The 27,126-nt window shown below is 46.1% G+C and overlaps 1 protein-coding gene across 1 annotated transcript; it reads right to left on the bottom strand.

Annotated features, from left to right (window-relative positions):
• Positions 1-323: 323 nt before the first annotated feature.
• On the bottom strand, positions 324-27,126 carry LOC147615299 (putative serine/threonine-protein kinase PBL7). The gene is made up of 5 exons (XM_086779376.1): positions 26,619-27,126; positions 25,609-25,799; positions 25,336-25,525; positions 24,806-25,197; positions 324-1,139 (listed from the first exon to the last, which is right to left on the bottom strand). The coding sequence occupies exons 1-5, from the start codon at positions 26,713-26,715 to the stop codon at positions 609-611; spliced, it is 1,401 nt and encodes a 466-aa protein (XP_086635502.1). The 5' UTR covers positions 26,716-27,126; the 3' UTR covers positions 324-608.

The raw sequence follows: 27,126 nt of genomic DNA, 5'->3' as shown, positions 1-27,126 counted from the left end.
CTATGCAGCCAGAGAACACAGACCACTCTCCCCCTCCCGCTCCCCCTCCCCCAACATAACATCCCCTTGAGGATGTGATGTTTAAGTTGAGGATGAAGTAAACATAACATCCCCTTGAGTGTCTCTTAAGCACCCAAGACACCATGCAGACCTGCGATAATCTTCACGGTCAAACAAATACATGTGCTCCTTGCAAGAAATTTAAAGACATACATTTTGGGCCCATGCCCAACAGTCTCTACATTGTCGAACAAAAGCATGATATGCATCAACCTCCCAAACTGACTATCCTCAGGCACAATCAACCAAACCTGCGCCCAAAGTAATGTAATCATACTATATTTTAGCATTTACCATCCAGTTTACAAGAGGCATCATTTACATACAAAAGTCTTCCTTCCAAGCTGCACATAGGCACCTTCTCTGTCACTGCCCAACAGGCATGGACATTAGCTGGCTATAGATGCCCTTATGATACTTTGGATGGTAAGAAACAAAGCTAATGGATAATTCAGCAGTGATATACCACTCTTTACTGAAAGAACTATGTACTGAGGAAATCACTTAGATCTTCAACGGCTCAGCTCTGTTTCGACAATCATGCCAACTCAATCATGAACTGATGAGGATGCTCTATGCAATCTCCGTGGAGTTCTGCCACCTGATCCTGGACTATCCCTCTGTCCACCATCATTCTTTTCCCAATCATCCATATGATGTTTCCTTCCAGACCCTGCATCATCCAATGTTCCATTGGAAACTCGTGCCCATCCATCCTTCAAGTGTGTGTCAGGAGAATCCAGCCGGTGAGGAGATTTAAGACTGCCCTGACGAGATGTCCTTGGCCCTGCCTGATCATCGGAAGCTTTCCTTTCCCTCTCTTTTTTGTCTCTGCCTGGGGTAGGAGGACCAAATCTGTTACTGTGGGCTAGATGGACAGAGGGATCATAAGTTTGAGATGCTAAGTAGGTGAGTGCTGTCACCACATCACCAATCAAAGGCCGAGTAGATGCCTGCTCTTGGAGGCACATGGCAGCAACGGCAAGAGCTTGGTATAAACCTCGCATAGGATACTGGCCCTGAAGCAATGGATCTGCCATGTAAGGGAACTTCCTGCGATCTTTGAAAAGTGGGCGAGCCTACACTCAAACACAAGCATAGTTACATATAAAACAGAATTGAAGCTATATAATTTTATAATTTGCAAAACACCTACCCACGACGTAGGAGAAGCTAATCAACCATGGCATGGGATCCTAGTTTTAGTATTAGGAAGCATAGTTGCATGAAAATGGCCTGAAACTAGCTTTAATATACATGAAAGGTAAATTAAAAAATTAAGTTTATTTCCTGTGCCCTCTATCCTGGCTTTTATGCCTAAAAGGATTGTAACTATCCGTACTGCAAGCACCATCACAAAGGATCTGCTCCTTGCAAGTACACGTCCCCCTTCAAAGGGTAAATTGGGACACAACATTGTGTATCATCTCTTTCTTTTCTTTTTTTTTTCGTGAAATGGTGTTTTATATTATATGTAAAATGTACATTAGCCACATGGCTCACACAGAACCTATGGCCCCAAACAAAACCCCCACAAAAGATCCTCTAAAGGATCATGACCATGCAAACCTGTACACTAATAAGAAAGCCTGCTAACCAAATAAGCATCCCAGATAAAAGGATCAAAGATGAGCCAGCCGAGCCGCCGTAGACCATAACGAAATAACATCTGCATCCAGTAGCTGAGCTGAGAGAAGAGAAGAAAACTGCCAACGCAACAAACCGCGGATACGTAGAATGTGCCCATGTATTCCAGACAAGGAATCAAAAATGAACCCATTCCGTGTAGTCCAAATATGCCAAAGTCCTGTCCATCTAAGGAAATGGAATATCACAAGGTGGCTGTCTGAAGTAATGACTTGAGGACAAATCCCAAATATCCACTGATGAGCCGAAACAGTAGACCTCTCTACTGCCTCCCAAACGCGAGAGACAAAAGACCAAATCTGACGGGCCACTGGACAACTCATGAACAGATGCATAACTGTTTCAGTGCATGTTGTGCAGAAGAAGCAAGAGGCCAGTGTAATTTTACGACGGCTCAGCTGATCCCGTGTAGGTAACCCTCCCACCAACATCCTCCAAATGAAAACCTTACCTTGGTAAGGGAGCTTAGACTGCCAACCACGCATAAGAGTTTTCTGCCACCATGATTTAGACTTGTGCAATCCCCACACCTTATTGGCCTTGGCTGAAACCCAATCTTTCTCTGATACAAGCTTATGATAGACCTGGTTAGCTGAGAGTGATATCAAGTCACCAGATTTACATAGTGCCCAATCAAGCCAAAGCTGATCTGCAGATGGCCGAGGCAATGGAGTAAAAGGCTCAACTGCATGCATGATGTCAACCCATAGTGGCTGAAATGTCCGAGGAACCCTAAAGTGCTGCCGAATACGACGAAATGAAAATGGCCTGTCACGACCAGGTATCACAGCATCTCGGATTCTAACCAAGCCTAGCCTGACCATGCGGTTGAGTCGTATGCGTGAAGCATCTCTGTCTGGCCAAACAATGACACGCGACTCCACAAATGTTTCGAACTGCAAAGAGTTCAAAAGTAGTCTTTCATGACCAGGATCCCACCGAGCCAACAGTAGAACTTCATGCCAAGAAAGGAGAATATGTGATAAAATGTGTGATGAGCGAATACGGACAGGATGAGCCGCATTCACAATGTCCCACCATGAAGCCTGCACACGTGTCCGCCCATGTGACAATCCCTCCAACTCAATCAAGTCACGAGCCATGAATACCCAAGGCTGCTCTTGCAAACACATATCCTGAAAAAGCGCCCACCTACGCGCCACCATATGCAAGCGGACATCCAGTAAAGCAGCCCCACCCATTCTTTTGGGCGTCGTAATGTGATTCCAAGCTATCCATGTTTGACCCATAATATTTCCTTGCCTCTTCCACAGGATAAACCGAATGGGAGCAACCAAACGGATGAGAGATTTGTGCGTCCAAGGTAGCAAAGGCAAAAAATAGGAAATCATGCTAAGCATAATAACCTGAGCTACCTTAACCCTCACATGCATAGGCCACCCTTGAGCTTTCCAATACACAAATTTATCTGAGATCCGAGCAGAAATCCAAGCAAGAAGCGCTTGGGGGTCCACATCCACACCCACCGGATATCCAAGATGACGAACAATGTCTCCTGTATGCACCACACGGCCTTGCCACCCTAATGCCTCAAGATCAAATTCCGTGCATACAATGAGGGATGATTTTGATGAATTTATTTTCAGCCCAGAAGCCAATGCAAAATTATTCCAAGCTTCCATTGCTCGATCTATATTGCCTTTTTCGGCCCTGAGAAACATAAAAGTGTCATCCGCAAGGGCTTGAGCAACCAATTGCTTGCCATGAGGGAGATGCAAACCAACCACTTCACCATGCGATGCCATAGCATCTAGGCGAGATAACATAGGATGAGTGGCAATGGCAAAGAAAAGAGGGCTAAGAGGACAGCCCTGCCGGAGAGAACGGATGAGAGAAATACCATCCGAAAGTCCTCCATTGAGCATAATCCGCGTGATAGAGCCAGAGCCAAGTAAATGCACCAAATTAGCCATTTTGGGACCAAAGCCCATGGCTGTCATTAACTGAGACAGGAAAGACCAGCTGACATGATCAAAAGCTTTTTCAAGATCCAGCTGCACCATCACAATCTCTTGCTTCTTTGCCTTGGCATAATCCACTCCAATTTGAACATTAAGAATATTATGCAAAATATTCCTGCCATGCACAAATCCATATTGATATGGATGAACAAGAGTAGGAAGCACCTTCTGCAAGCGATTGGCAAAAATCTTTGTAAAGATTTTATACATAATACCCATAAGTGAGATCGGGCTGAAAGAGTGCACAGAGCGGAAGCAGAGTGGCACTAGAATGTGCTGAACAGAGAGTGCAAGAGAGAAAGAGATATGGAGCAAACTATGCTGAATATACTGAACCAAAACAGTCCCAAGCAAGAGACAGAGATAGTCTCATAAGTGAGGGAGCAAATAACTACAAGACTCTATGAAAAATGAGAGGCCAGCACCCACTATTTATAGTGGGGAAGAGCTGGCCGACTGGAGCATGGAAACAGGCCGACTGGAGCTGTTGGACATGGCTCCCTAGAAAAATGCCAGAAAGGCTGGGAAAAATCCCAGAAAAATACTAAAAAAGGGGTGGCCAGCCCACAAACAAGGGCCATGCAAAAGGGAACCAAATGGGCACCATACAGAGCAGAAACTGGGGATGAAAGTGCTAACACCCCCTCTCAGCACCAGATGCTGAACAAACTCCGAGAATCCGAAGATGAGGAGCCAAGGAAGCCTGAGAAACCGGCTTGGTGAACAAATCTGCAGCATTCTCCGCAGAAGGACAATACTCCAAACGCAAATCTCCAGCAAGAACCCGTTCACGAACATAGTGATACTGAATCTCAATGTGTTTCGTACGAGCATGAAACACAGGGTTCTTGGCGATGGCGATGCAACTCTGATTGTCACACCAAAGAAGAGTAGATCCGGTAGGAGGACAGCCAAGCTCCTCCAATAATCTCCGCAACCATATCGCCTCACATGCAGCATAGCAAACTGCACGGTACTCCGCCTCGGTAGAGGAAAGCGCCACAGTAGGCTGCTTTTTATTGCTCCATGAAATGGCTCCAGACCCAAGTGAAAAAACACAACCAGTGGTCGAACGCCGTGTATCTGGATCTCCAGCCCAGTCTGAGTCAGACCATCCAACAAGAGTGCGTCCTTGGCCATAAAAGATGCCAAAATCCAAAGTGCCACGTAAGTACCGAAGAACTCTGAGAGCACACCGCCAATGCTGCTGACGGGGTTTGGATGAGAAGGAACTCAATAAACTGACTGCGAAGCATATGTCCAATCGGGAGTAGGTCAACCATACCAAACAACCGACGAGAACCCGATACTGTCCCTGATCAGTCCCTGGAGAAGCATCAAGTGAAGAAAGCTTCTCACCAATATCCAAAGGAGAAGATACTGGTTTGCACCCAGTCATCTGAAATCTGTCAAGAATCTCCCGAGTGTACTTCTGCTGAGAGAAGAAAATGCCCTTCGAGGTCTGCCAAATCTCAAAGCCAAGAAAATAGTGCAAGAGGCCCAGATCCGTCATCTCAAACTCTGTCTCCAAAGCATCCATAACAGAACGGATCCGCACAGAATAAGAACCTGTAAAGATGAGGTCATCAACATAGACCACAATGATAACAATCAGCCCCCTCTCAAGGAGGATATAAAGGTTCGAATCTGCATGAGAGCGGCGCAGGCCGAGCTTCTGAAAGAACTCATCAATCCGCTGGTACCAAGCCCGCGGAGCCTGCTTTAGACCATATAAAGCCTTCTTCAGCCGGTACACATGATCCTGTTTGCCCGGAACAACAAATCCTGGCGGCTGATCAACATAAACCTCCTGTGTAAGCTCTCCATTCAAGAAAGCCGACTTGACGTCCATCTGGAAAACGGGCCATCTATGATGTCCTGCAAGTGCAAGAACGGTGCGAATGGTAGTCAGTCGGGCCGTTGGAGCGAAAGTCTCATCGAAGTCGACACCAGGGCGCTGAGCATAACCCTTGGCAACCAACCTCGCCTTGTGCTTGTCCAAGCTGCCATCAGCTCGGAACTTTGATTTGAAAATCCAACGCACACCAATCACCTTACGCTGCAGAGGCCGAGGCACCAAAATCCAAGTGCCATTCCGTTCGATAGCATCCAGCTCTGTCTGCATAGCATGACGCCAAGACTCATGTGAAAGAGCCTCGTCTACAGAAGTGGGATCAGAAGGACCATTAATGATTGTAGACATAAGAGCATAATTAACAAACATGTTGCCCTCATGAATTTGTTTCCCTGTAACTCTGGAAGAACGCCGAAGAGAACCAGGCGGAGGAGCAGAAGGAAGCTCACGTAACCCAGAGTCACGAACTGTCTGATAATACCAACCAGGTACAGATCTGCTCGAACTCGCCGGAGGAGGAGCAGGGTCATCATCATCTGACTGAGAATCCTCAGCTGGAGGTGTGACAGTAACAGCGGGAGCAGGAGGATGAGTAGGAGGAGGAGAAGGAGGTGCAGGAAGAAGAAGCTCACCAAGCTCACCACCCCCCTCTGAAGATGTAGGAGTCTCGTCGAACACCACATCACGGCTCACAATAACTTTACCGGCTTGAGGATCATAAAGACGATATGCCTTGGACACAGTGCTGTATCCGAGAAAAGTCATGCGCTGAGACTTCGAGTCCAACTTGGAGCGGTGCTCCTTAGGCACATGAACATACGCGGTACATCCAAATATCCGGAAATGAACAACAGAGGGCTTCTCACCATGGAAAGCCTCATATGGAGTTTTGTCGGGAAGAGCAGCAGTAGGAGACCTATTCTGAATGTAGACAGCAGTGGAAGCCGCCTCAGCCCAGAAACGTCGAGGTAATGAAGAATGCTCAAGCATAGCACGGGCCATCTCCATAATGGTCCTATTCTTCCTCTCGGCAACTCCATTCTGAGATGGAGTATATGCTGTAGTAAGCTGTCTCCGAATGCCATGTGTCTTGCAATATTGCTTAAACTCCTGGGATGTAAACTCACCCCCTCCATCGGTCCTGAGAGCCTTGACCGAGTGACCGGTCTCTTTTTCCACCTCGGCTTTCCAATCACAGAAGTGATGAAAAGTCTCATCCTTGGTCTTCAGAAAGAAAACCCAAGTATATCTGGTAAAATCATCCACCATCACGAGCATGTACAACGCCTTACTCAAAGACGCGGTACTCATAGGACCACACAAGTCTGCATGAATGAGAGCAAGTGATGTCGAAGATCTGTGTGTCGCCTCCTTCGGAAAGGCGGCTCGGTGCTGCTTCCCCTGCAAACAAGAGGAACAAGGAGAAGACAGAGCCTTGATGGTTGGTAATCCATCAACCAACCCATCCTTCGAAGCTCGCTGCAGAAGCTGATAGCTCAAATGGCCAAACCGAGCATGCCAAAGAGCACAAGAAGCACCAGAAGAAAGCAGAGCGGTCAGTTTGTAGAGACCACTATCTTGGACTCCCTGAGCCAAGATGCTACCAGTCGCTTTATCACGAATGGTAATCTCATAACGAGAAAAGATCACCTCCGCACCCTGAGCTGTAAGAGCACTCACTGACAAAAGGTTAAAAGCCAAATCTGGAATATACAGAACGTCAGAGAAGTACCTCTTGTCCTCTTCAGAACGGAAGATGGGGATAGTGCCATGACCATGCACTGGCACGGAAGAAGAATCACCCAGAGTGATCTCGCCTGATCTGGCAGTGAAGTCCTCGAACCAATCTCGATGGGGTGTCATATGAGCAGTAGCACCGCTATCAACAATCCAAGACCGTGACTGAGAAGTCACAAGAGCAAGTATGCGCCGAGTACCTGCTAAGAGAAGTATTCCATCATCCTTCTTGGGTTGAGACACCGCCGTTGAGGAAGAGTTCTTTGCTGCTTCATCACGCTTCTTCTTGTGACATTGGGGTGACTTGTGACCCTTCTTGCCACAATAATGACATTCAATGTCCTTATTCTTTGAAGATTTGTTATCTTTATCCTTATCGGAATCCTTGGAGTTCTTGTCAGAACCCCCTTTACCTTTCTTTTGTTGAGACTTCCCTTTATCTCGTGCTGCCAAAGCTCCATCAGGGCCACCGGAGGTGCCAGTCCGCTCCTCAAAGCGAGACTCTATCTGCATAATGGAGGGGAGAACATCCTCCCAAGTAACTGGAACAGGACGAGGAGAAGAAACCAGAGACTGAAAGTATGCATCAAACCTCTCTGGAAGTTTGGAGAGCAGCCGAATAGCCATATCCTCTGTGGAGATGTCCTTGCCACAAACAGCAAGCTCGTCCCGGAGATCTTTCATCTTCGAGATGAAAGCAGATAAAGATGGAAACGCAGAAACTGATAAGTTCATAAGTTGCTTTTCCAATGCCAAAATCCGACCCGGAGACTTAATCTCATAGAGATCTGCAAAAGCCTTCCAAACTTCATGTGCAGCATCAGCTGTACGCACATGAGAGAGAACAGCATCCTGACAGTTCAACATCAGAAAGGAAAAAACACGTCGATCATTCGACTGCCAAATATCAATATGTGCCTGAGTCACACCACCGGAAGCAAGGGTGGGAGGGGTGGCATTGGCTGGTGTAACAAGCCAATCCCAGAGATCCACGCCACGCAAGGCCGATTTCACCTTCACCTTCCATAGGGTGTAGTTGGAACCATCCAACTTGGCAGACTCTGCAAACATATGAAGAGAAGTGGGAGCAGCCATCACTAGAGCTTGGGCTCAATCTCAAGAAATGCACAATCTCTGAAGAAAAGGTGTCCTCCACAGGTACCAAGTGTGCCACCAAAGCCTGCAACACCACAAGCCCCCTCTGCAAAGGGAAAGAACCACTGGAGAGGAAAACGCAGCAATGAAGAAGTGCTGTCCTGTAGAAAACAGGCCGCCTGCAGTCCAATCTCCAAGTGGGCAAAGAAACGCTGATCTCCAAGAGCCAGACGGCTGAATCGGTGAAGCCAATCTGAAGAGGAACCGACCAGCAGAGTGCTGTCCAGAAAACGCAGCAGCAAAAAGCTATGGATCTGGAAGAAAACGCAGAGGAGAAGTGCTGAAAACAGGGCTGAATCTGGGGCAGCAGAAAGGTTGCTAAACCTAGAGCGATGATACCATGAAAGAGTGCACAGAGCGGAAGCAGAGTGGCACTAGAATGTGCTGAACAGAGAGTGCAAGAGAGAAAGAGATATGGAGCAAACTATGCTGAATATACTGAACCAAAACAGTCCCAAGCAAGAGACAGAGATAGTCTCATAAGTGAGGGAGCAAATAACTACAAGACTCTATGAAAAATGAGAGGCCAGCACCCACTATTTATAGTGGGGAAGAGCTGGCCGACTGGAGCATGGAAACAGGCCGACTGGAGCTGTTGGACATGGCTCCCTAGAAAAATGCCAGAAAGGCTGGGAAAAATCCCAGAAAAATACTAAAAAAGGGGTGGCCAGCCCACAAACAAGGGCCATGCAAAAGGGAACCAAATGGGCACCATACAGAGCAGAAACTGGGGATGAAAGTGCTAACACGGGCGCCATTGAGCCAAAGAAGTAGGCGAAGGGACTTTGGGCAACAAACGAAGTATGCCCAACTTCCAATCGGCAGGCATATATCCCTCATCCCAAACCCTTTGACAAATAAGCGTCAAAGGCTCTGCAAGCTGATCAGCATATTTTCGGAAAAACTCATTTGTCAAACCATCCCAACCAGGGCTCTTTCCCATGGGAAGTTTGGAGAGAACAGCTTCCACTTCCCCTTGAGAAACAGGAGCATCAAGCTGAACCGCCACATCAGGGTCAACTTGATATCGTACTTCAGCAAACAATGACTCCCTTGCAGCCAGGACAGCCGATGAGACATCCTCTCGAGGGGCAAGCAAATCTTCATAAAACCTGATGCAATGCTGAATAACCTTAGAAGGTTGAGTAACAAGGTTGCCTTTGGCATCCATCAGCCTAACAATATTCTCACGCATATGTTTTTGATGCAACTTATCATAGAAGCGATGAGATTGACAGTTAGCATCCCGCAAAGCATCAAGACGTGCAAGTAGTTTAAAGCGAACATATTGTGCTTCCTGCACCCTAGATAGCTCCTTTTTCAGCCATTCTATGGCATCCACAACTTCTGCATCCATAGAGTCAGTAAACATGAACGCCTGCAAGCCCTTTAAAAGCGACTCAAGGAGGGCCACATGCTGTTTTTGTATAGAGGCATTAGCAAGACCATAATGCCGTGCTAATTTCCGAGTGTTGGTAAGGAACACTGGCCAAGCATGATAATCAGCCATGGACACTCTTGTGGAGAAATGTCGTATCAACTGACGCATATAAACATCAAAAACTTCATGCTCCAAAAAAGTGTGATTTAAGCGCAAAGGCAAGCGTCCCAACAAGCCTTTATATGCATCCACAGGATGATAGACCATTTCAAACACAAGCGGCCAATGATCTGACAAAACCTGTTGCTGATCAACCATCATAGTAAGAACCTCTGGCAAAAAGAGATCTTGATGTAAAATATACATCCTATCCAGTCTAGCATAAGTGCCCCGAAACTGTTGTGAGGCATAAGTGTAACCCCTTTCATCTGAATGCAACCAAGACCACGTCTTGTTTTAGCGACCTTGCTGCAAAAGCTTCCCACGCCTTTCTCTCCGGGCCATCCATTACAGAATGAGGCGACGTGGCTTGCTCCCTGGAGACACACATATTAAAGTCCCCCATCACAAAGCCAGGATGAGAGATTGAAAGGGCACACAAGTCATTCCATAGCAAACGGCCTGCACGAGCATTATTTGGAGCATACACCCCTAACAACCATAAAGGCGTATCATCCCAAACAATCTGTATCACTAGAAATCTTCCATGAACATCTTGAATCACAAGAGAAGGCTAAAACTGCGAACGAACAGCAAACATAACACCTGACTGCGAAGCAGGATGTCCGCTGTAGAAAACATGAAACCCCTTATATACATAGGCTTTGCCAGCCAACTTATGCTGCTTATGTTCAACTGCACACAAAACATCCCAACCATGACAAAAAGTTGTACACCAAAGCCTGAACTGCTTTTGGCGCGAAGAAATACCCTTTACATTCCATTGTACAATTTTCAAAAGCCTTCCCAGAAAAGGAATCAACAAGGCCGTGTACTAGGCCCAAGACAATCTGCCAAATCACGAACCTTTTGAAGCATTGCATTTTTAGACATGGTATTTGTGATCTCAGACTGCCCTTGGAGTTCCCGAGCACGTGTCAAAGGGTAATGACCATCCCATGGCGAGATGACCTCACCCTTCGAACCAAACACAAGAGGCAATTGTTGTTGTGCTTCTTTTGTTAGGCGACTTTTAATAGGATAGCGTTCTACTCTATCCACCCCAAGAGGCCCTGTACCCTGAGAAAGTTGGCCTCCCAACCTCTCAATCCTGGTCTGTTGCTGGGCACCTGAACCCAAAGGGCGACGAGCATATGTATGTAAGGGCCCCTGATGAGTACGCAAAGGCCCCCGCCAAACAGCATCTGAGAAATCCCCCCGCGGGGCAACAAATCGTGTCTTTTTACCACGTACTTCCACCCATGGCTGCTCAACCTCATTCTGAACATCCACATGTACATCCATGTGTTGGGCATCATGTGAAGGAGCATCATGCTCATCTTCCACGGGCAACTGCCCATCAAGGATATCCTTTGTAGCAGCAACTTGTTCTTTCTTAGGACATTCGGAGACAAAGTGGCCCATCTCACCACATTTGAAACAGTGGCCAGCAAATGTATCCCACCTCAATTCATACATTAAAGGTTGCAGCCCAGCCATATTGACACGCAAATGTGTCGGCCTAGGTCTCCCAGTATTCCACAACATGCATAGACGATTTCGGTTTCTAGATGTCATTCGAGGCACCACCAAGACATCACCGATACCTCGCATGAGACTTGGTAAAACACGCCAAAACATTGGTGGGAATTGTTTCACTTCAACCCAAACTGGGCAAGCCTGGCGCAACATATCTTGGTACTCTGCCATAGGCTTCCACGGAACCACATGAACCAACTGCCCATCCAAAAAAAGTGGCACCTGCTCCAAGACTGCCCTACGGGCTTCCGAAGTGCGAAAAAGTATTTCATAAAAGCCTCTCGGACCATCGTAAATCTCCTCAAGTGCCTCAGGCGACACCAAGCGGCCCAGCCATGCTCTAAGACGAGGCAACAATGGAATACGCCCAGTAAAGAAAAAGATAGCAGCACGATCATGAAAATCTGCTAGCTGTTGTAGCAACAAAGGAGTCTCCATGCATACATCAGCCACACCACTATTATCTACTGCAGCCATTTGCACGCTATTTGCCTTCACATATTCTTGCAGAAGCTCACCAGTGATCTGCAGCAAACGTGCAAACTCCGGAGAAGGTGCCTGAGAACTTTCCTCTGCATTCTCTCCAACATTCACCGGAGTATAGCTTGCATCGACATCAACCCTTTGACGTTTTTGTTGCTCTGAGGCATCTGAAGCATAACCCACATCCTTCTCGATCATCTCCTCAATAAGATCCATGTTAAGGCTATTGGCAGCCATGTCGCCAACAGCAACAGCCGGGTCATCCAAATCCATGTACAAAAGCAAAGAAAACTCGTTCTCTCAAACCCAAATTCAGCACCTGCTGCAGTGCTGGCTGGAAACTCTTCTGTACCTGCAGTACCTGCTGAAACCCTACTGTACCTGCAGTACTGGCTGGAAACTCTTCTGTACCACCTGCTGAAACCCTACTGTACCTGCAAGTCACCTGCTAGAAACCCTACTGTACCTACAGTACCGGCAGCTGGAAACTGTTCTGTACCTGCAGTACTTGCGGAAACTATTGTACCTGGAACAACCCCTACTGTACTGCAGCACCTGCTGGAAACCCTACTGAACCTGCAGAACTTGCTAGAAACCCTAGTGTACCTGCTGTATTTACAGTAATACCTCTTGTTGCAAGCAGCTTCACTGATAACGAAAGGCGGTGTGTTGTCTTCTCTGCAAGGATGTCGATCACACTGCCCAGTGTATCATCTCTCTCTCTCTCTCTCTCTCTCTCTCTCTCTCTGCACTCTTATTCTCATTACATTGTGCTATAGATCGTGAAGAAAAAATGTGCAAAAAGATATTTATCAAAGTATAATCCTCGTCTGTGAGCTTCCGCGTGGTAACAATGGTATCAAAGCTTTGCATTTGGTGAAGAAATTCAACTAAGGAAAAAAGGAAAAAAATTTGCTTGTGTGATTGGTTTATAGACAGCAGAAGCACTCCCCATTCCCGCGTGACTCCTATCCCTTTAAAGACGGTTGGTTTTCAGCCTCCAGAATGCAACCAAAAATGTCACATGCACTCTGCACTGTAGTGCATGGTGACACGATGGCTCATCATCATCAGTGCAACATTGTACAGTATTAGAACCCTTTAGGATAATATTTGTCGTACGTCGTGACCCCATTGTAATCCTCAGTCCAAGATATGTCAGGCACGAGCTACGTAGATCATTCCTCAGCCTTAGACAGTCAATCAATCACTCGAAGTCCCTTAACCCACTTGGAGAGAATCATTCATGCATATAGAAGTCATAGAAGCCTTAGGGTCTCCATCAATTCATGGTTGCATTTTTTAAATATCATCCATCCCATAGGCACATAAGACCACATAGACCATGGCAAAAGCATCAGAATATTATTCAATATTATTCTACATTTTTTGCATATTTTCTAGCATTTTATTATCATCATTTCGGAATTTATCACCTCATTGCTAGTCGTGTGGCATTTATGATGCAGTCGGCCAGCTCTGTAGCCAGCCGACCAGCATTAAAACCCATATAAATAGCATCACTTGCTCATTCATTCATTCATTCATCACCCATCAGCCACAAGCCTTCAAGCGCTTCATCCTTCAACACAAGGAGCATTAACGCTTGGACCATTTAGCACCTCATCAGCAAAGGGCAGCATCAACTAGCATTCAGCCCCTTCAAGGTTCAGCGTTTTCAGCATCTACACAGTTTTCAGCATCCATACACTCATCGTTTTGCTACAGCCCTTACGGTGAATCGGGGGGCCTTCAGTGGGTAATTCGGGACCCAATGTGGTGTACAGTTTCTCTCTCTCTCTCTCTCTCTCTCTCTCTCTCTCTCTCTCTCAATCTCTTAAAGTTTGAAGTCATAAAAGTGGATTGCTAAACTCGCGAAATTCAGGATACAGAAGGCAGTGTGAGACTTGTGTGACAGGATCCTTCATTAAGAATACTTCCGTTGCATGTTACATTGGTATCAGATTCAGCTTGTCCACACACACCACATCCTAGCGTGACGGCATCCTTGGATGGTCAGATTGCATTCCGACACGACCATCGACTTCAACATCATGTCTACAGAGGAGAGTACACATCAACAGGAAGACGTCTTCCCCGAAGGAGACCTTGCTCTTCCACCTACCGCAGATACCCTAGCTCTACTCCGAGCCCAGAACCAACTTCTCATGGAGCGTCTCCAACTCTTGGAGGCAACAACAGCAAAGCCCACACCTCCAATTACCCCCGACTTCATCACTATCTTCTTCCAGATGGAACGGCAAAGACAAGAGGATGAGACCAGACGGCGAGAAGAAAAAGCAGATAGATGGAACTATGAGGAAGCCCAACGCAAGATCGACGAAGACCGGAGTCAAGCTGAACTTGCCCCTCGGGAGTACCAACGAGAGCTCGATCCAGAGCACATGTTACTCGAACACCAAAGGGAAAAGAAGGCCATACATCTGAGGTATCAGCACCTCTTCAGTTTCCCTAGCGATAGGTGCCACCAGCCAGCAACCCGCGACATCGACTACTGTCATCCGAACTCAGTAAGCAAGCCAAGATGGATCAATTCATTCGTGGATTAGATCCTGATATCCGGTTCACAGTTCATCACTTCGAGCCTAGTACATATGACCGGGGTTTGACTTTGGCTCAAAATGAAGAAATGAAGATGAACGAAGGTAAGCCTAAGCAGTCGTCGCAATCTAGTACCAAACCCCAGCAGCAACAATCTACTGCATAGCCCAGGAAGGTAATGTATCTTCTAAAGATGCTAAGAAGAAGGACGGCAGTAATAACTCTAGTTCAGGGGGTAAGAAGGATAAAGAATCCAAGCCTAATAAAACCCCCGAGGAAAAGGCTAAAGCAGGCATCATTGGAGGCTACCTTCCTCCAAAGAAGCAAAGGAAATACCAATCAGAAAACAGATGTTTTTTCTATCATACCATTAGGTAAGGCAAGAAGGAAAAATGGCAAGCAGAGCAAGCCTCCAAAGCCCCTTCTTCCACAGTTGCCACAGCATCTTTTGCTCCTCCAGCCCCGCCTACTACCACAAATGCAATTCAGCTTTTACCTTCTATGCATCCTATGCCATCTGTGGTATTTGATACTATTAGCTAAGCAGGAGGGTGAGAGTGATGCTGCACAGAAAAGCCTCATCCAAGCTTATGGCTCTGCCAAGGGCCGACACTTTGTAGTCCTATTTGACATGGGCAGTTTTGAGGACGCCATCTCTCCCCAATTGGCTAACAAATTGAGCTGTACATTAGTGCCATATCATTTGGATGTGGACGGGTTTACACCTGGTCTCCACACCCACATATCTCAGAAGGCACAACAGTTTGCCTTTGTAGTTCAAAAAGCCTCATTCCAACGAGATTTCATTGTCTCGCCTCTTCTGGGGTGTGACATGATTCTAGGAATCTAGTGGTTTCGTCAATATGAGCCATTCTTGATTGGGGACAGGACACTTTTACTATCTGTGCTCGTCAGGCTTGGAGATGAGAAGTCGATGGGATGCCAAGAATGCTTCTATCCCCACGAATCATGACGGGCTTAGGAAAACCTTCTATCCGCAAGGAAGCAGAAGGAGCACTGCTTTATGTTCGTGCTCGGACAGCCTCTACCTCATCGGTGGCAGCTATCTCATCTTCATCCCTAGTCCCACAATTAGCAAACCTCTTGGCTAGACAGCCGGACATTATGCTTAGGGACGATCTCCCGCCTAGTCTCCCCCCATCCCGTCCTGAGGACCATCATATCGATTTGGTCCCTAGATCAGAACCTCCTAGCGGGTTCCCCTATCGTCTTTCCAAGACTTTAAAGGGCGAACTAGAAAAGCAGTTATCTGAGCTCCTCCGAGCCGGATTCGTTCGACCTTCTTTCTCACTATTCGTTGCAACCATCCTATTTGTCCAAAAGAAGGACAAGGCATTAAACAAACTCACCATTAAGAATAAGTTTCCTATGCCAAGGATTGAGTACATTTTGGAGTGTTTAGACGGTGCAAAATTTTTCACGAAGATCGACCTCAAGAGTGGTTACCATCAGTTCCGCATTTTTGAAGTTGACATTCCAAAAACTACTTTCCGGACAGAGCGTGGTCACTACGAGTTCGTAGTCATGCCTTTTGGGGTTACCAATGCACCCACAACCTTCAATAAAATGATGTCCAGGATTTTTGAAGTCCTCATTGGTAAGTATGTTTTCTTGATGACTTGTATTCTCAGCCACCACGGAGCAACATGAGAAAGATGTGGAGAAAGTCTTGCAACTTTTGCGAGATAATGGACTCTACATAAATGCGAAGAAGTCTATCTTCGGCGTTACAGAGGTTCAATACTTGGGCTATATCATCGGTTCCGATGGGATTTGATTGGACCCCTCAAAGGTTAAAGAGATCTTGGATTGGAACATCCCTCAAACCTCCCAAGAGATCCATTCTTTCGTAGGTCTTTGCGAAGCCTACAGCACTCATGTTCACCAGTTTTCCAACCTTGTAGCACCTCTCACCACCGACTTGCTCAAGGGGGTGAAGACTCGTAGACAAAAATTCACAATCACAGTCACAGGCAAGGCGCTTGATGCATTTCGTGCACTCCAGAAAGCAGCCTCAGAAGTGCTTGTTTTGAAGTTAGCATCTTGGGATGAACCTTTTGAGGTCATTACCGATACTAGCAATGTAGCCATAGGTCCAATTCTCCAGCAGGACAATAGACCCATGGCCTACTACAATAGAAAGTTGGATGTCGTTGAAAAAAATTATTCGGTTTATGACAAAGAGCTTTTGGGTGTGATCACAACGCTCAAACATTGGAAGCCTTTCCTTTATGGACAGGTTTTCACATTCAAAACAGACCACCAAGCACTTAAGTGGCTTCAAATCATGCCAAGTGCCCGGTGGAGTGATCGGCAAGCCAGATGGAGTTAGCTCTTCCAACAATTTGGATAAATGATTGAGTACATCCCTGGTAAGCAAAACCTAGTCGCAAAGGCTCTTAGTCGAAAGGCCAGCATCCAAAGTCTACCATTCTCGAAATCACTAGAAAAGACTTAGACAGCATGAAAGACCAATATGTTGACTCCCCTAAGTTAGGTACTCAATACAATTTGGCCCTCATCTCTAAGCCTGGCCATTATTCAATGCAGAACGGTTGGTTGTTCTACAAGAACCGCCTCTGTGTCATTCGAGAAAAGCGAGTAGCTCTTCTCCATGATGCCCATGACTCCTTAGTTGGAGGCCATAGAGGTATCAACAGTACCCTCGAGAAGTCCTTTTATTGGCCAAAAATGAGACATGATGTATATTCACATGTTCAAGCCTGTAAGATTTGTCAAAAAGTTAAGGTTCCACATACAAAGAAGGCTTGGTTACTTCAATCTTTGCCTATCCCGACGGACCTTTCATCGACATTTCTATGGACTTTGTAGGACCTCTACCAGCATCCACCAGATCCCATAACACTCAGTGTTTTACCATTGTGGATCGCTTCAATAAGTTCTGCATGCTCATCCCATGCAAGCATACGGCCACAGCTAAGGACGTAGCCCGCCTTTTTCTCAAGCATTGGTACCCCATTTGTGGTTTCCCTAGCACCATTACATCAGACAGGGATTCCAAGTTCACCTCGCATTTTTGGAGGGCATTATTCGAAAACTTTGGAACCAGGTTACAGTTGTCTAGTGCATTCCATCCACAGTCAGACGGCCAGACAGAAATCTATAACCAGTTGGCCTTTGATGTTCTCAAGTCATATTGTCATTACCCGCAGTCCAAATGGGAACATTATCTTCCGTTAGTCCAAGCCATCTTGAACGATACTCATTCATCCAGTGTCGGACGGACTCCGTATGGACAACCTTTGGTCGCTGTTTATCTTCTCTTTTGACGAGAATGGTGTTCCATCTCTTGAGGCTAACAAAACAAGCATTTTCTGAAATCATTGAGTCAGTTATAGACCGCTTGACCAAAGCCCAGGAAGCTTATAGCAGACAGGCAAATAAGTCTAGACGAGATGTCCACTTCAAGGAAGAAGATTAGGTCTATTCGTGCATCATGAAACAGAGATTGAAACAAGTTGGCAAACGCTATCCTAAGCTTTCTTTTCGTAGTTTTGGACCTTTTTTCTTTAGTTAAAAAGCTAAGTGATGTCTCCATGAAGTTAAAGTTATAGTTGAACAATGCATGATGTTTTCCATGTTTCTTGGCTAAAACCATATGTTGGACTAGAAGTGTTTGATGTTTCAAATAAACAGCAGCCAAACGTGGTAAACGAAGCAAAAGTCATTAAGCCTAAGCAGATCCTTCTTCATCGTTGAAAGCATGGTCCTTGTCGAAGAATACGTCGGTTCTACACGAAGTTCCGAGATCGAGGTACCCACAGTCGTTTGGCTCGATGAGGAGTTCTTTCAGGAGTATCCCCAGTTGTTGGCGGACTACTTGGAAGCCATGAATCTACCGCCAAGCTAAGCAAGAGGGAATGTCACATGCACTCCGCATTGTAGTGCATGGTGACAAGATGGCTCATCATCATCCGTGCAGCATTGTACAATATTAGAATCCTTTACAATGATATTTGTCGTACGACATGACCCCATTGTAATCCTCAGTCTAGGATATGTCAAGCATGAGCTACGTAGGTCATTCCTCAGCCTTAGACAGTCAGTCAGTCGAAGTCCCTTAACCCACTTGGAGAGAATCATTCATGTCACCAATTGGCCGACCATTTGGTCCATCTCCAGTTTTTGCGTCTCGTTCCCTTGAGGCCAGGCCGGTGTCTCGTGTGAAGAGGCCAGTATTTTGCTGACATGGACGGGAGCCAGACTGGTGCCACCCGTGTGTTAGCAGGATGGTGTCATATGGACGAGAGCCAGACTAGTGCCACCCGTGTATGACCTGGACTGTGTTCGACCCATGGGATTGTCACGCCATGGAAGAGCCAGTATTCGTGCCGTGTTTTGCCTATGGGATTGTCACACCATAGGGAGACTCGTGCCTGGAACTGTGTCTTACCTATGGGACTGTCACTCCATAGGAAGACCAGGTTTTTATGTTTTATGTCGTGTCAGTTTTGTGCCGACAGATATTTTGTACTTGTTCCATGAACGGGAGATATGTCCATGTTACTATTTGCACATGCACACATGTTTTGCATGTTTGAAACTGTTTTCGCGTGACATGTATTTGTGTGTTTGCCTGCTTGACGTGTTACTTACTGAGCGGGGACGCCTGCCAGTGAGTCGTGAAGTCTGCTCTGTATTCTGATGAGTTTTGGTGCATGTGAACAGGTGGTAAGTATGTTGCACATATTGTTTTTATTATTTTATTTCTAACCTTTAGTTTTATAAGGTTAAGTGTTCACATTCACTCAAATGTGGGCACCCCCTTTGGGCACCCACTTAGGGGCCAAGGTGGGGAGCCCCACTTAAGTGAGTGTGGGGGTGGGCATGGTCACCTACCCATACTCCCCACCCACATGCAAGCGTAGAGAAAAACTTCACTTTAATTTTATAAAAAAAGGCTCCCTCCTTCAAGCGTAGACATCATCGCTTCCACCCTTTTACGTGAGATCACCCGGCGATCACCTTCTTGCGTTGAGAAACCGGCGACCATCTTCTTTGCGCTTGCTTTTCCCAGGCGGCTGGCTGCTCTACGACTGCACACGCTACAGGCTGCCCATCATCTATTGGCGGCCTCGCCTGTATGCTGTCCAGGCTGCGCTTCTGGACCATCTATGGCGGCTGTACCCTCTACCGGTTCCCTTTCTCAGCAGGCTGCGTGAGCTCTCCTGCAGGCGGCTGCTTCACCTCCTATGCAGGCGACTGCACCTATTCGCCTGCAGCTTCTACTCCCCACAGGCGGCTGCAGCCAAGTATCCCTCTTCTCCATACAAGGTGGCTGCACTTACTCTCCAGCAGGCTGCCCTTTTTCTCTTGCAGGCAACTGTGGGTGTACACTCTCTTCAAAACAGGCTGCTCATCCAAGCCCTCTTCTCCTCCACACAGCAGCCAGGTATCTTCTCCTTGCAAGTGGGTACTCCTCCTTTCACAGTAGGCGGCTGTGGTCTCTTGCGGTGGTACTTGTCTTGGTGGTTCACCACGAGGTGACTATTTCTTCAACAAGGTGTCTTTTTTCTACCTTGAAAGAGGTTGCTCATCTTCTCCACCGGCGACTACAAGAAGACTTCACATCCCCTGGGTGGCTTCATCTCCTACACAAACACCATGAGTATTGGTTTTCTATCAGCCATCCACAAGTAAGTGAATTTCAGATTTAAGTAAAGTATTTTGTGTTTAAATCTGATAAGGGATTCCCGACTCCCTCTACGGCCACACCCGTTCGGTGCCGGGTTGTCCAAGCTCTATTGGAGAACCTCGGTCCAAAGGTGCTGAGATCGAGAGAGCCAGGCGTTAGTACGAGAGCGCCTGTTTGTGCGTGGTCTCGGAACACCAGTGAGGCGCTCTCCGCAGAGTCCAGTGAAAGCACAGGACCGTAGAGATTGGACCACGCTAGTGGTCGTTCTGCTTCGAGCTTCTACATCGAAATTCGACTTCGAGCCTATTTGTTTGGTACTGTTTTCATATGTACATGGACATCATCTAGTTCTTGGAACCCATGGAGCATTGTATTCATTAAATACTCCCAATAAATATATCATATATTGAGGGGGGGGTCGGCCCGTTCCGGCCCCAGTGCTGGTGTCCATCTTTCCATTTCATTTCATTTAAATTTCAAGTTGTATTAAGTTGTCCATTTCAAATTTATGGTTTTAAAGTTGTGCTATTAAGCGTGTGGGTGTCCAACGGAGTCTTCCCACTTGACGGGATCGGTTTCAATTCATGCATATAGACATAGAAGCCTTAGGATCTCCATCAGTTCATGGTTGCATTTTTTAAATATCATCCATTCCATAGGCACATAAGACCACATAGACCATGGAAGAAGCATCAAAATATTATTCAGTATTATTCTACACTTTTTGCATATTTTCTAGCATTTTATTATCATTATTTGAGCATTTATCACCTAATTTCTAGTCGTGTAGCATTTATGATGCAGTCGGCCAGCTCTGTAGCCAACCAACCGACATCAAAACCCATATAAATAGCATCACTTGCTCATTCATTCATTCATTCATTCATTCATTCATCACCAATCAGCCACAAGCCTTCAAGCGCTTCATCCTTCAGCACAAGGAGCATTATCGCTTGGACCATTCAGCACCTCATCAGCAAAAGGCAGCATCAACCAGCATTCAGCCCCTTCAAGGTTCAGCGTTTTCAGGATCTACACAGTTTTCAGCATCCATACACTCATCGTTTTGCTACAGCCCTTACGGTGAAGGTAAAACGCATTCATACATTCATTTACAGCATTCATTCACTAGAACCAGTCCCAATCAGTCAATATCTCAACCTCATATCTGCAGCCTTCCTACATTCCATTGGGAAGAGTGCATAGGCTCAAGATCGGTCATCATTGGTGTTTCTACAGCCGTGTACAGTTCAGCCCGACTCCTTGTCTTCAAAGATCTTGTGTTTGGCTTACTATCAATCCAAAGTCATTCTCTTCAAAGTAATAAAAGAAAATACTATTCCGGTAACGGGATAGGGGGCCCTTCAGTGGGTAATTCGGGACCCAATCTGATGTACAATTTCTCTCTCTCTCTCTCTCTAAATCTCTTACAGTTTGAAGTCATAAAAGTGGATTGCTAAACTCGCAAAACTCAAGATACAGAAAGCAGTGTGAGACTTGTGTGACAGCTTACAGGATCCTTAATTACGAATACGTCCGCTGCATGTTACAAAAAATATCTACCACACATGTTGTGGATGGTTTGTTTGCGGTCTATCCCTAACTCAACTCGTCAATCAGCCTGCCTAGCTCCAAGCTTCCCCAAACCTCGAAGCTAGTCTTGTGCGTGTAGCACACGGTAGATACACACTGTGCACATGACACTGCCAATGATGAGCCTAAATTGTGTGCACATGACACTGCCAATGATGAGCCTGAATCGTCTGTGAAAACCTGGGACAAAGCTCCCAACTCCATGTCATTCCAAGCGAGAGTTATGCCTACAGATGCAAGTTGCTCTTGTATGCACCGCCATGAAGGCCTCTGCATCCGTGATGTGAACACCTAGGAACTCGTGATCAGTGAGAGAACTCAAGACCTCTTTCCCCAAACTCAACAGTATATGCAGTCCTAATGCTAGGGGCTCTATCCTACACACGCGACCAATGCACACGTGCCAAAAAAGAAAAAAAACAGCAAGTTTCCTAGCCCTAAGCGCTCAATCTAAGCTGAAAGTGGTGTCCAACTTTAGAGTGTCCATGTATCTCGTCAGTCGAGCTCACTACCGAACACACTTTGGAACCACCTATGCACAAACCTAGCTGAAGCAATGTTAGGCTCAACTTTGGTGTACTTGTGTTGGTGCAAGAGTTATGAGAGAGAGAAAATGGCAATGGAACACAGAAACGCAAGCACAAAACACAATGTACACCTAACTCCTACTCTATATTTATGTACAGGAAAAGGTTACAACTAAATGTTCCCAAGTACACAACCATGCTCATACTGATCTCCGATCTCAGCCCAACACTCTGTTGTTGTAGATTGATTCCAGCACCTTCAATCTGCCTTAAGAACAGGTTGCCTTCATTGTGTGCTCCAGAACTTATGAGATGAACAAAATGAGGACCACATCTTTGCGTATGAAGGGTAAGGCAGGGCGTCTCCCTACTGTCGGCCTGCATACAACCTGCAAAAAGCCCTTTTTCACACGTGGGCTCAGGCAGCCTGTGGGGCAGTTAGGCAGGCCTGGTTGGTTGAACCAGTTGGGTAGCCCTTGACCTGGGCAGACCACCCGTGCGCCTGTTTCCAAGCTTCTATCTTTCCTCCCATCTCCTGTTCCCATCCTCCTTACATCATCCTTGTTCACATTTCAGCCCCCCTCAAATGTGTCATTTCTATTTCTTCCGCTTCCGTTCCTCCATGTCCAATAACAATGTTTCACATTGGCTTCCTGCTAATTAAGGCAGTCCAGCTTCTCAAATCTTCCTGCAAATTAAAGCAGTCCAGCTTCTCGAATCTTCCTGATATAAGACTTCTTGGTTGCAACTTTCTGGAAAGTGACAGAAAATACAGCCCATTATATTGTATATTAAGAAGTGTTTGCTTTTGCATTTTAACTTCTTTATGGTTTGTTTCTCTTCCTGAGCAGGCGCCTATCTTCAAGAAGCAACCAATGTCCTGATTCGTAACACAGCTTCACAATCACCCCCCTTGGTCTCAATAGTTCTTCCCAACACATCAATTACTTCTATGAAATTGGACTCTCAGAATCACCTCCAAAACTAATCCAGACACCCCTTTAGAGAAAACCCTGCGTTCCAAATCAATATACCGATTTACATGGTCAAATTGGACTTTCAGAACCGTCTCCAAAACTAATCCAGGCACCCCTTTAGAGAGAACCCCTGCATTCCAAATCAATATACCCATTTACAGCTGTGGTCAAGAGCCTTATTTACAGCTGCGGTCAAGAGCCTTATGCTTATGTCACAAAGCCTCGCTAACTGTCCTCTAAAATTATCCAGCATCTATAAAAAGCCCAATTCCTCATTTTGTACAAGCAATCCCCTCAGCCCTCAGGCTATAGCAACGATACCCAGAATAACTACAGCATCACCAGCAAACAGGAGTTCTTCAGAGCCTGCAAATCAGTACAGTGCACCTTAAGATTTGGGGGATAAGATGCGGTAAAACGTTGAGAGCACAGCGAGAATACTGTTTCGGCAGATTTTGGCCATTCAGCCAGTAAAGCAAGTACTCTCAATTTTAAAATCAGTTAAGCAAGTACTTTGCATAGGGGGCTTCCATCCTGACCAGTGCTCCCCTCCAACTAAGTCTAGGAATCAGCCCCAGAATCAGAATAAATAGATCTTCAGGAATCAGAACCTGCAAATCAGATTTCGAGGAAAAGGCTGCCTTAAGTAAAAAATCAGCGTCAAGAGGAACCCTTTGGGCTGCCTTAGGCATAAATCAAGATCCCTAACGAGAGTTGCCCAAAAAAATTGTTCCGGCTGCCAGATTTGGATTAGGTATGGGGAAGCCGCAACCAAGAGGCATACCGGTCACCCAAAACACGAAAGTACCAGAGGCCTAATATACACAAGCACCAGACCCTGAATTAGCTAGGGCCATTGGTGGAGGTCGGCACCGGCCCAGCACTGGCCCAGCCCGGGCCCAGCCTTCACAAAACAATGAGAGAATTTCAGGTGTCCAATCAGAGCCTCCATTTGAAAAAAGTTTTGCCTCTTTTTCTAAGAAGATAAAATTTTAGGCGAAAGCTTTTTCTCTAACAATAAGCGCACGCTTTTTCTAAAGCCTTGGTGCTTTTTCCTTGTATTCAATTCCTGTAAAGCTTTGCTAGGCTCCTCAAGATGAACTGACAATAAGAGTTGCTCACGCAATCGACATGCAAGTCCTCCTTGCACGACGAATCACACCTAATTCTCTTGCTTTGTTTCTTTGAAGAAACAAATAAGCAAACAGAACAGGTCAGATATATCCACATCCAATTGTAGGAAAGGAAGTTGTTTCTCCTCTTCAGGTCCCACTGCTACTTGGGAGGAGCAACCAGAGGACTCAACCGCTAGTTACAAATTATCTCCCGCAACCCCCCCCCCCTCCTGGACAATGCCTAAGTCACAAAAACATTTAGACCCTCGTATCATGTCCGCATAATCCTTCTTAAGTTATGAGCACCCGGACATAAAAGGCAACAATGGAGGTAAGGGTCACAGAAATGTAAATACCCAAGCCACAAGGTTGTGTTCTCCAGTAACCCTGGCATTGTCAATGGCTTTTCTCCCTGTAATCAGCTCCAATAGTACGACTCCAAAACTGTACACATCTGACTTCAAAGTTAGCTGGCCAGTCATTGCATACTCTGGAGCGCAGTAACCATAGGTACCCATCACGCGAGTAGAAACATGTGTCTTATCACCCACAGGCCCCAGTTTGGCAAGACCAAAATCAGACAACTTGGGATCATATTCCCCATCCAAAAGAATATTTGATGATTTGAAATCACGGTAAATAACAGGGGGGTTTGCTTTGTCATGCAAGTATTCCAAACCCCGAGCTGCACCTGCAGCAATCTTCATTCGAATGTTCCAACCAAGGGGTTCCCTGTCAGGAGGAAGATCTGCAACAAGCAGCAAAATGCTCACTAACTAGACTTGAATAAAGTCAGCAAAATACTAACCACCCTCAAAAACAACACATCACACACGAATCACACCCATTAAACAAAGTATGGAAAAACAAAGCCCACTGGCTTTACCGTGCAAGTGATCCTCCAAGGACCCTAAAGCCATGTATTCATAGACAAGAAGCCTCTGATCACCATCGGCACAATAGCCTATCAGGTTCACAAGATTAGGGTGATGGAGTAGACTAAGCATTAAGACCTCCACGAGAAACTCTCTGTTTCCTTGCAAACCATTCCGATCAAGCTGCTTCACAGCCACAATCTGCCATTTTGGAAATGACGATTAGCAAAATTCACATGAAAAAAGCATTACCAAAGCCACACCTCGTCCCACAAGACGCATACCTGGTTGGTACTATCAAGACGTCCTTTATACACCCGACCAAACCCCCCTTCACCTATGAGGCACTCCGCTCTGAAATTTTTGGTAGCTGCTGCGAGCTCTTTAAATGTGAAAGTCTGAGCAGCAATATGGTGTGTGCTACCCGGGTCTTTTTCCTTCTTGCTGTCAAACGAGTCCTTTGACTTAAACTTCCCTATTAAAAAATAGGGCAACACATCAAACTTAGGGAAATGCCTTACAATTTTTAGCGGCCAGAAGACACCAGAAACAGCTCTAAAACTGTGCAGACAATGCAATTGGATTTCTGGCTCAAAAAATTTAAACACAAAAAGCAATAAAGTCGAGCAGCGAGTGTAATCCTTGAAAACCCAGCTTGCGTCGTAGATGGCTAGTGTGAGAACCATAACCATGATGAAGCTGTTAGCGTATGCATACACACTCATTTATATGCCCACACATCCCATCCACATGATGTGCATTGTATACATGCACAAACAGTTTATGTGCATGCGCATAAGAGGGTAAATTCAATTCTGCGGGGGGGAATAAATAGGTGCCAAGTACCAAATTCACGAGTGAATGCATGTGTTCTTAAGAGCACCATGAGAACAAACTCGTAAACATTCATGTATGATTTGTAACATGTACATGAATATACATGCAAAAACATACAGAAGTAGCATATGAATATATAGCAGTATAAATAACCGCCCTATGCAGATGTATATCTATGCATATGCATTAGACATAACCTTGCACAAACATGAATAGGGGAACATACAAATTGGATTATTTACTTCCTGATTTATTCATTAACAGCATTCTGCGTTATAATGGCGGGAATGTACATTCAAAGGAGACTACTTGTAGTGAGGCATGAGTAGAAAAGCATGCCATAAGCAGGAGCTTCAGATGCTGACTAGTGTTGGAGGGCGACGCACAGAGAAAATGTATCAAAACCAAGCATCCATGTCATGGCCTAGCCATCATGCAGATCTGGTCAAAAGCTTACCGCTTGGAGTTTTGGAATGGCCACCTCTCCCACTGTTGACATTCTCGAAATCGTCCTCATCTAGCGCCTGAGACCTGAAGCAGGAAAAGCAGCCCATGCCGGAGCTACCCTCTTCACCGAACACAGAATCCTCTAGCTAGGGCAATGCCTTCATCCTGCATTCTTCCCCTAGCTTGCCATGGCCTGCAGATCTGCTGTAATAAGCGTCAGGCTTGGGACACAGCAGAATCAAGCAGTGTTAGGGTGAGTGTTTCGCTGCGTCAGGCTGCGTAAGAGCTAAGGTTCCACCGCATCAGGCTGCATTAGGGTTAGGGTATCCCTGAGTGAGGGCTTCAGGTTTCGAAGCGATGGAAGTTCTCTGTGCAAGAGTTTCTCTGCTGAATTAAGGTTTTGATGCGCAGAGAGAGAGCCATAGTGGTAGGCAAATGTGAAGAGCTAGCTCGAGTGGATGCCATAGCCGGGAGCTCCACCAAGCTGGGGAAGACAGGCCCCCACCGAAAAAAAAAAA

The sequence above is a fragment of the Cibotium barometz genome, chromosome 40 (genome assembly GCF_041138505.1).
Source record: "Cibotium barometz isolate CiBa-2024 chromosome 40, ASM4113850v1, whole genome shotgun sequence".
Lineage (NCBI taxonomy): Eukaryota > Viridiplantae > Streptophyta > Polypodiopsida > Cyatheales > Cibotiaceae > Cibotium > Cibotium barometz.
The sequence above is the reverse complement of the archived record's forward strand: the minus strand, read 5'-3'. Positions and strand labels throughout refer to the sequence as shown.

Excerpts from the sequence above, each read along its gene's own strand:
- LOC147615299 (XM_086779376.1), bottom strand. The coding sequence starts at position 26,715 with ATGGGCTGCTTTTCCTGCTTCAGGTCTCAGGCGCTAGATGAGGACGAT. Across the intron at positions 25,800-26,618 it reads CCATTCCAAAACTCCAAGCG|GGAAGTTTAAGTCAAAGGAC; the intron begins GTAAGCTTTTGA and ends ATTTTTTAATAG. Across the intron at positions 25,526-25,608 it reads GTCTTGATAGTACCAACCAG|ATTGTGGCTGTGAAGCAGCT; the intron begins GTATGCGTCTTG and ends CCAAAATGGCAG.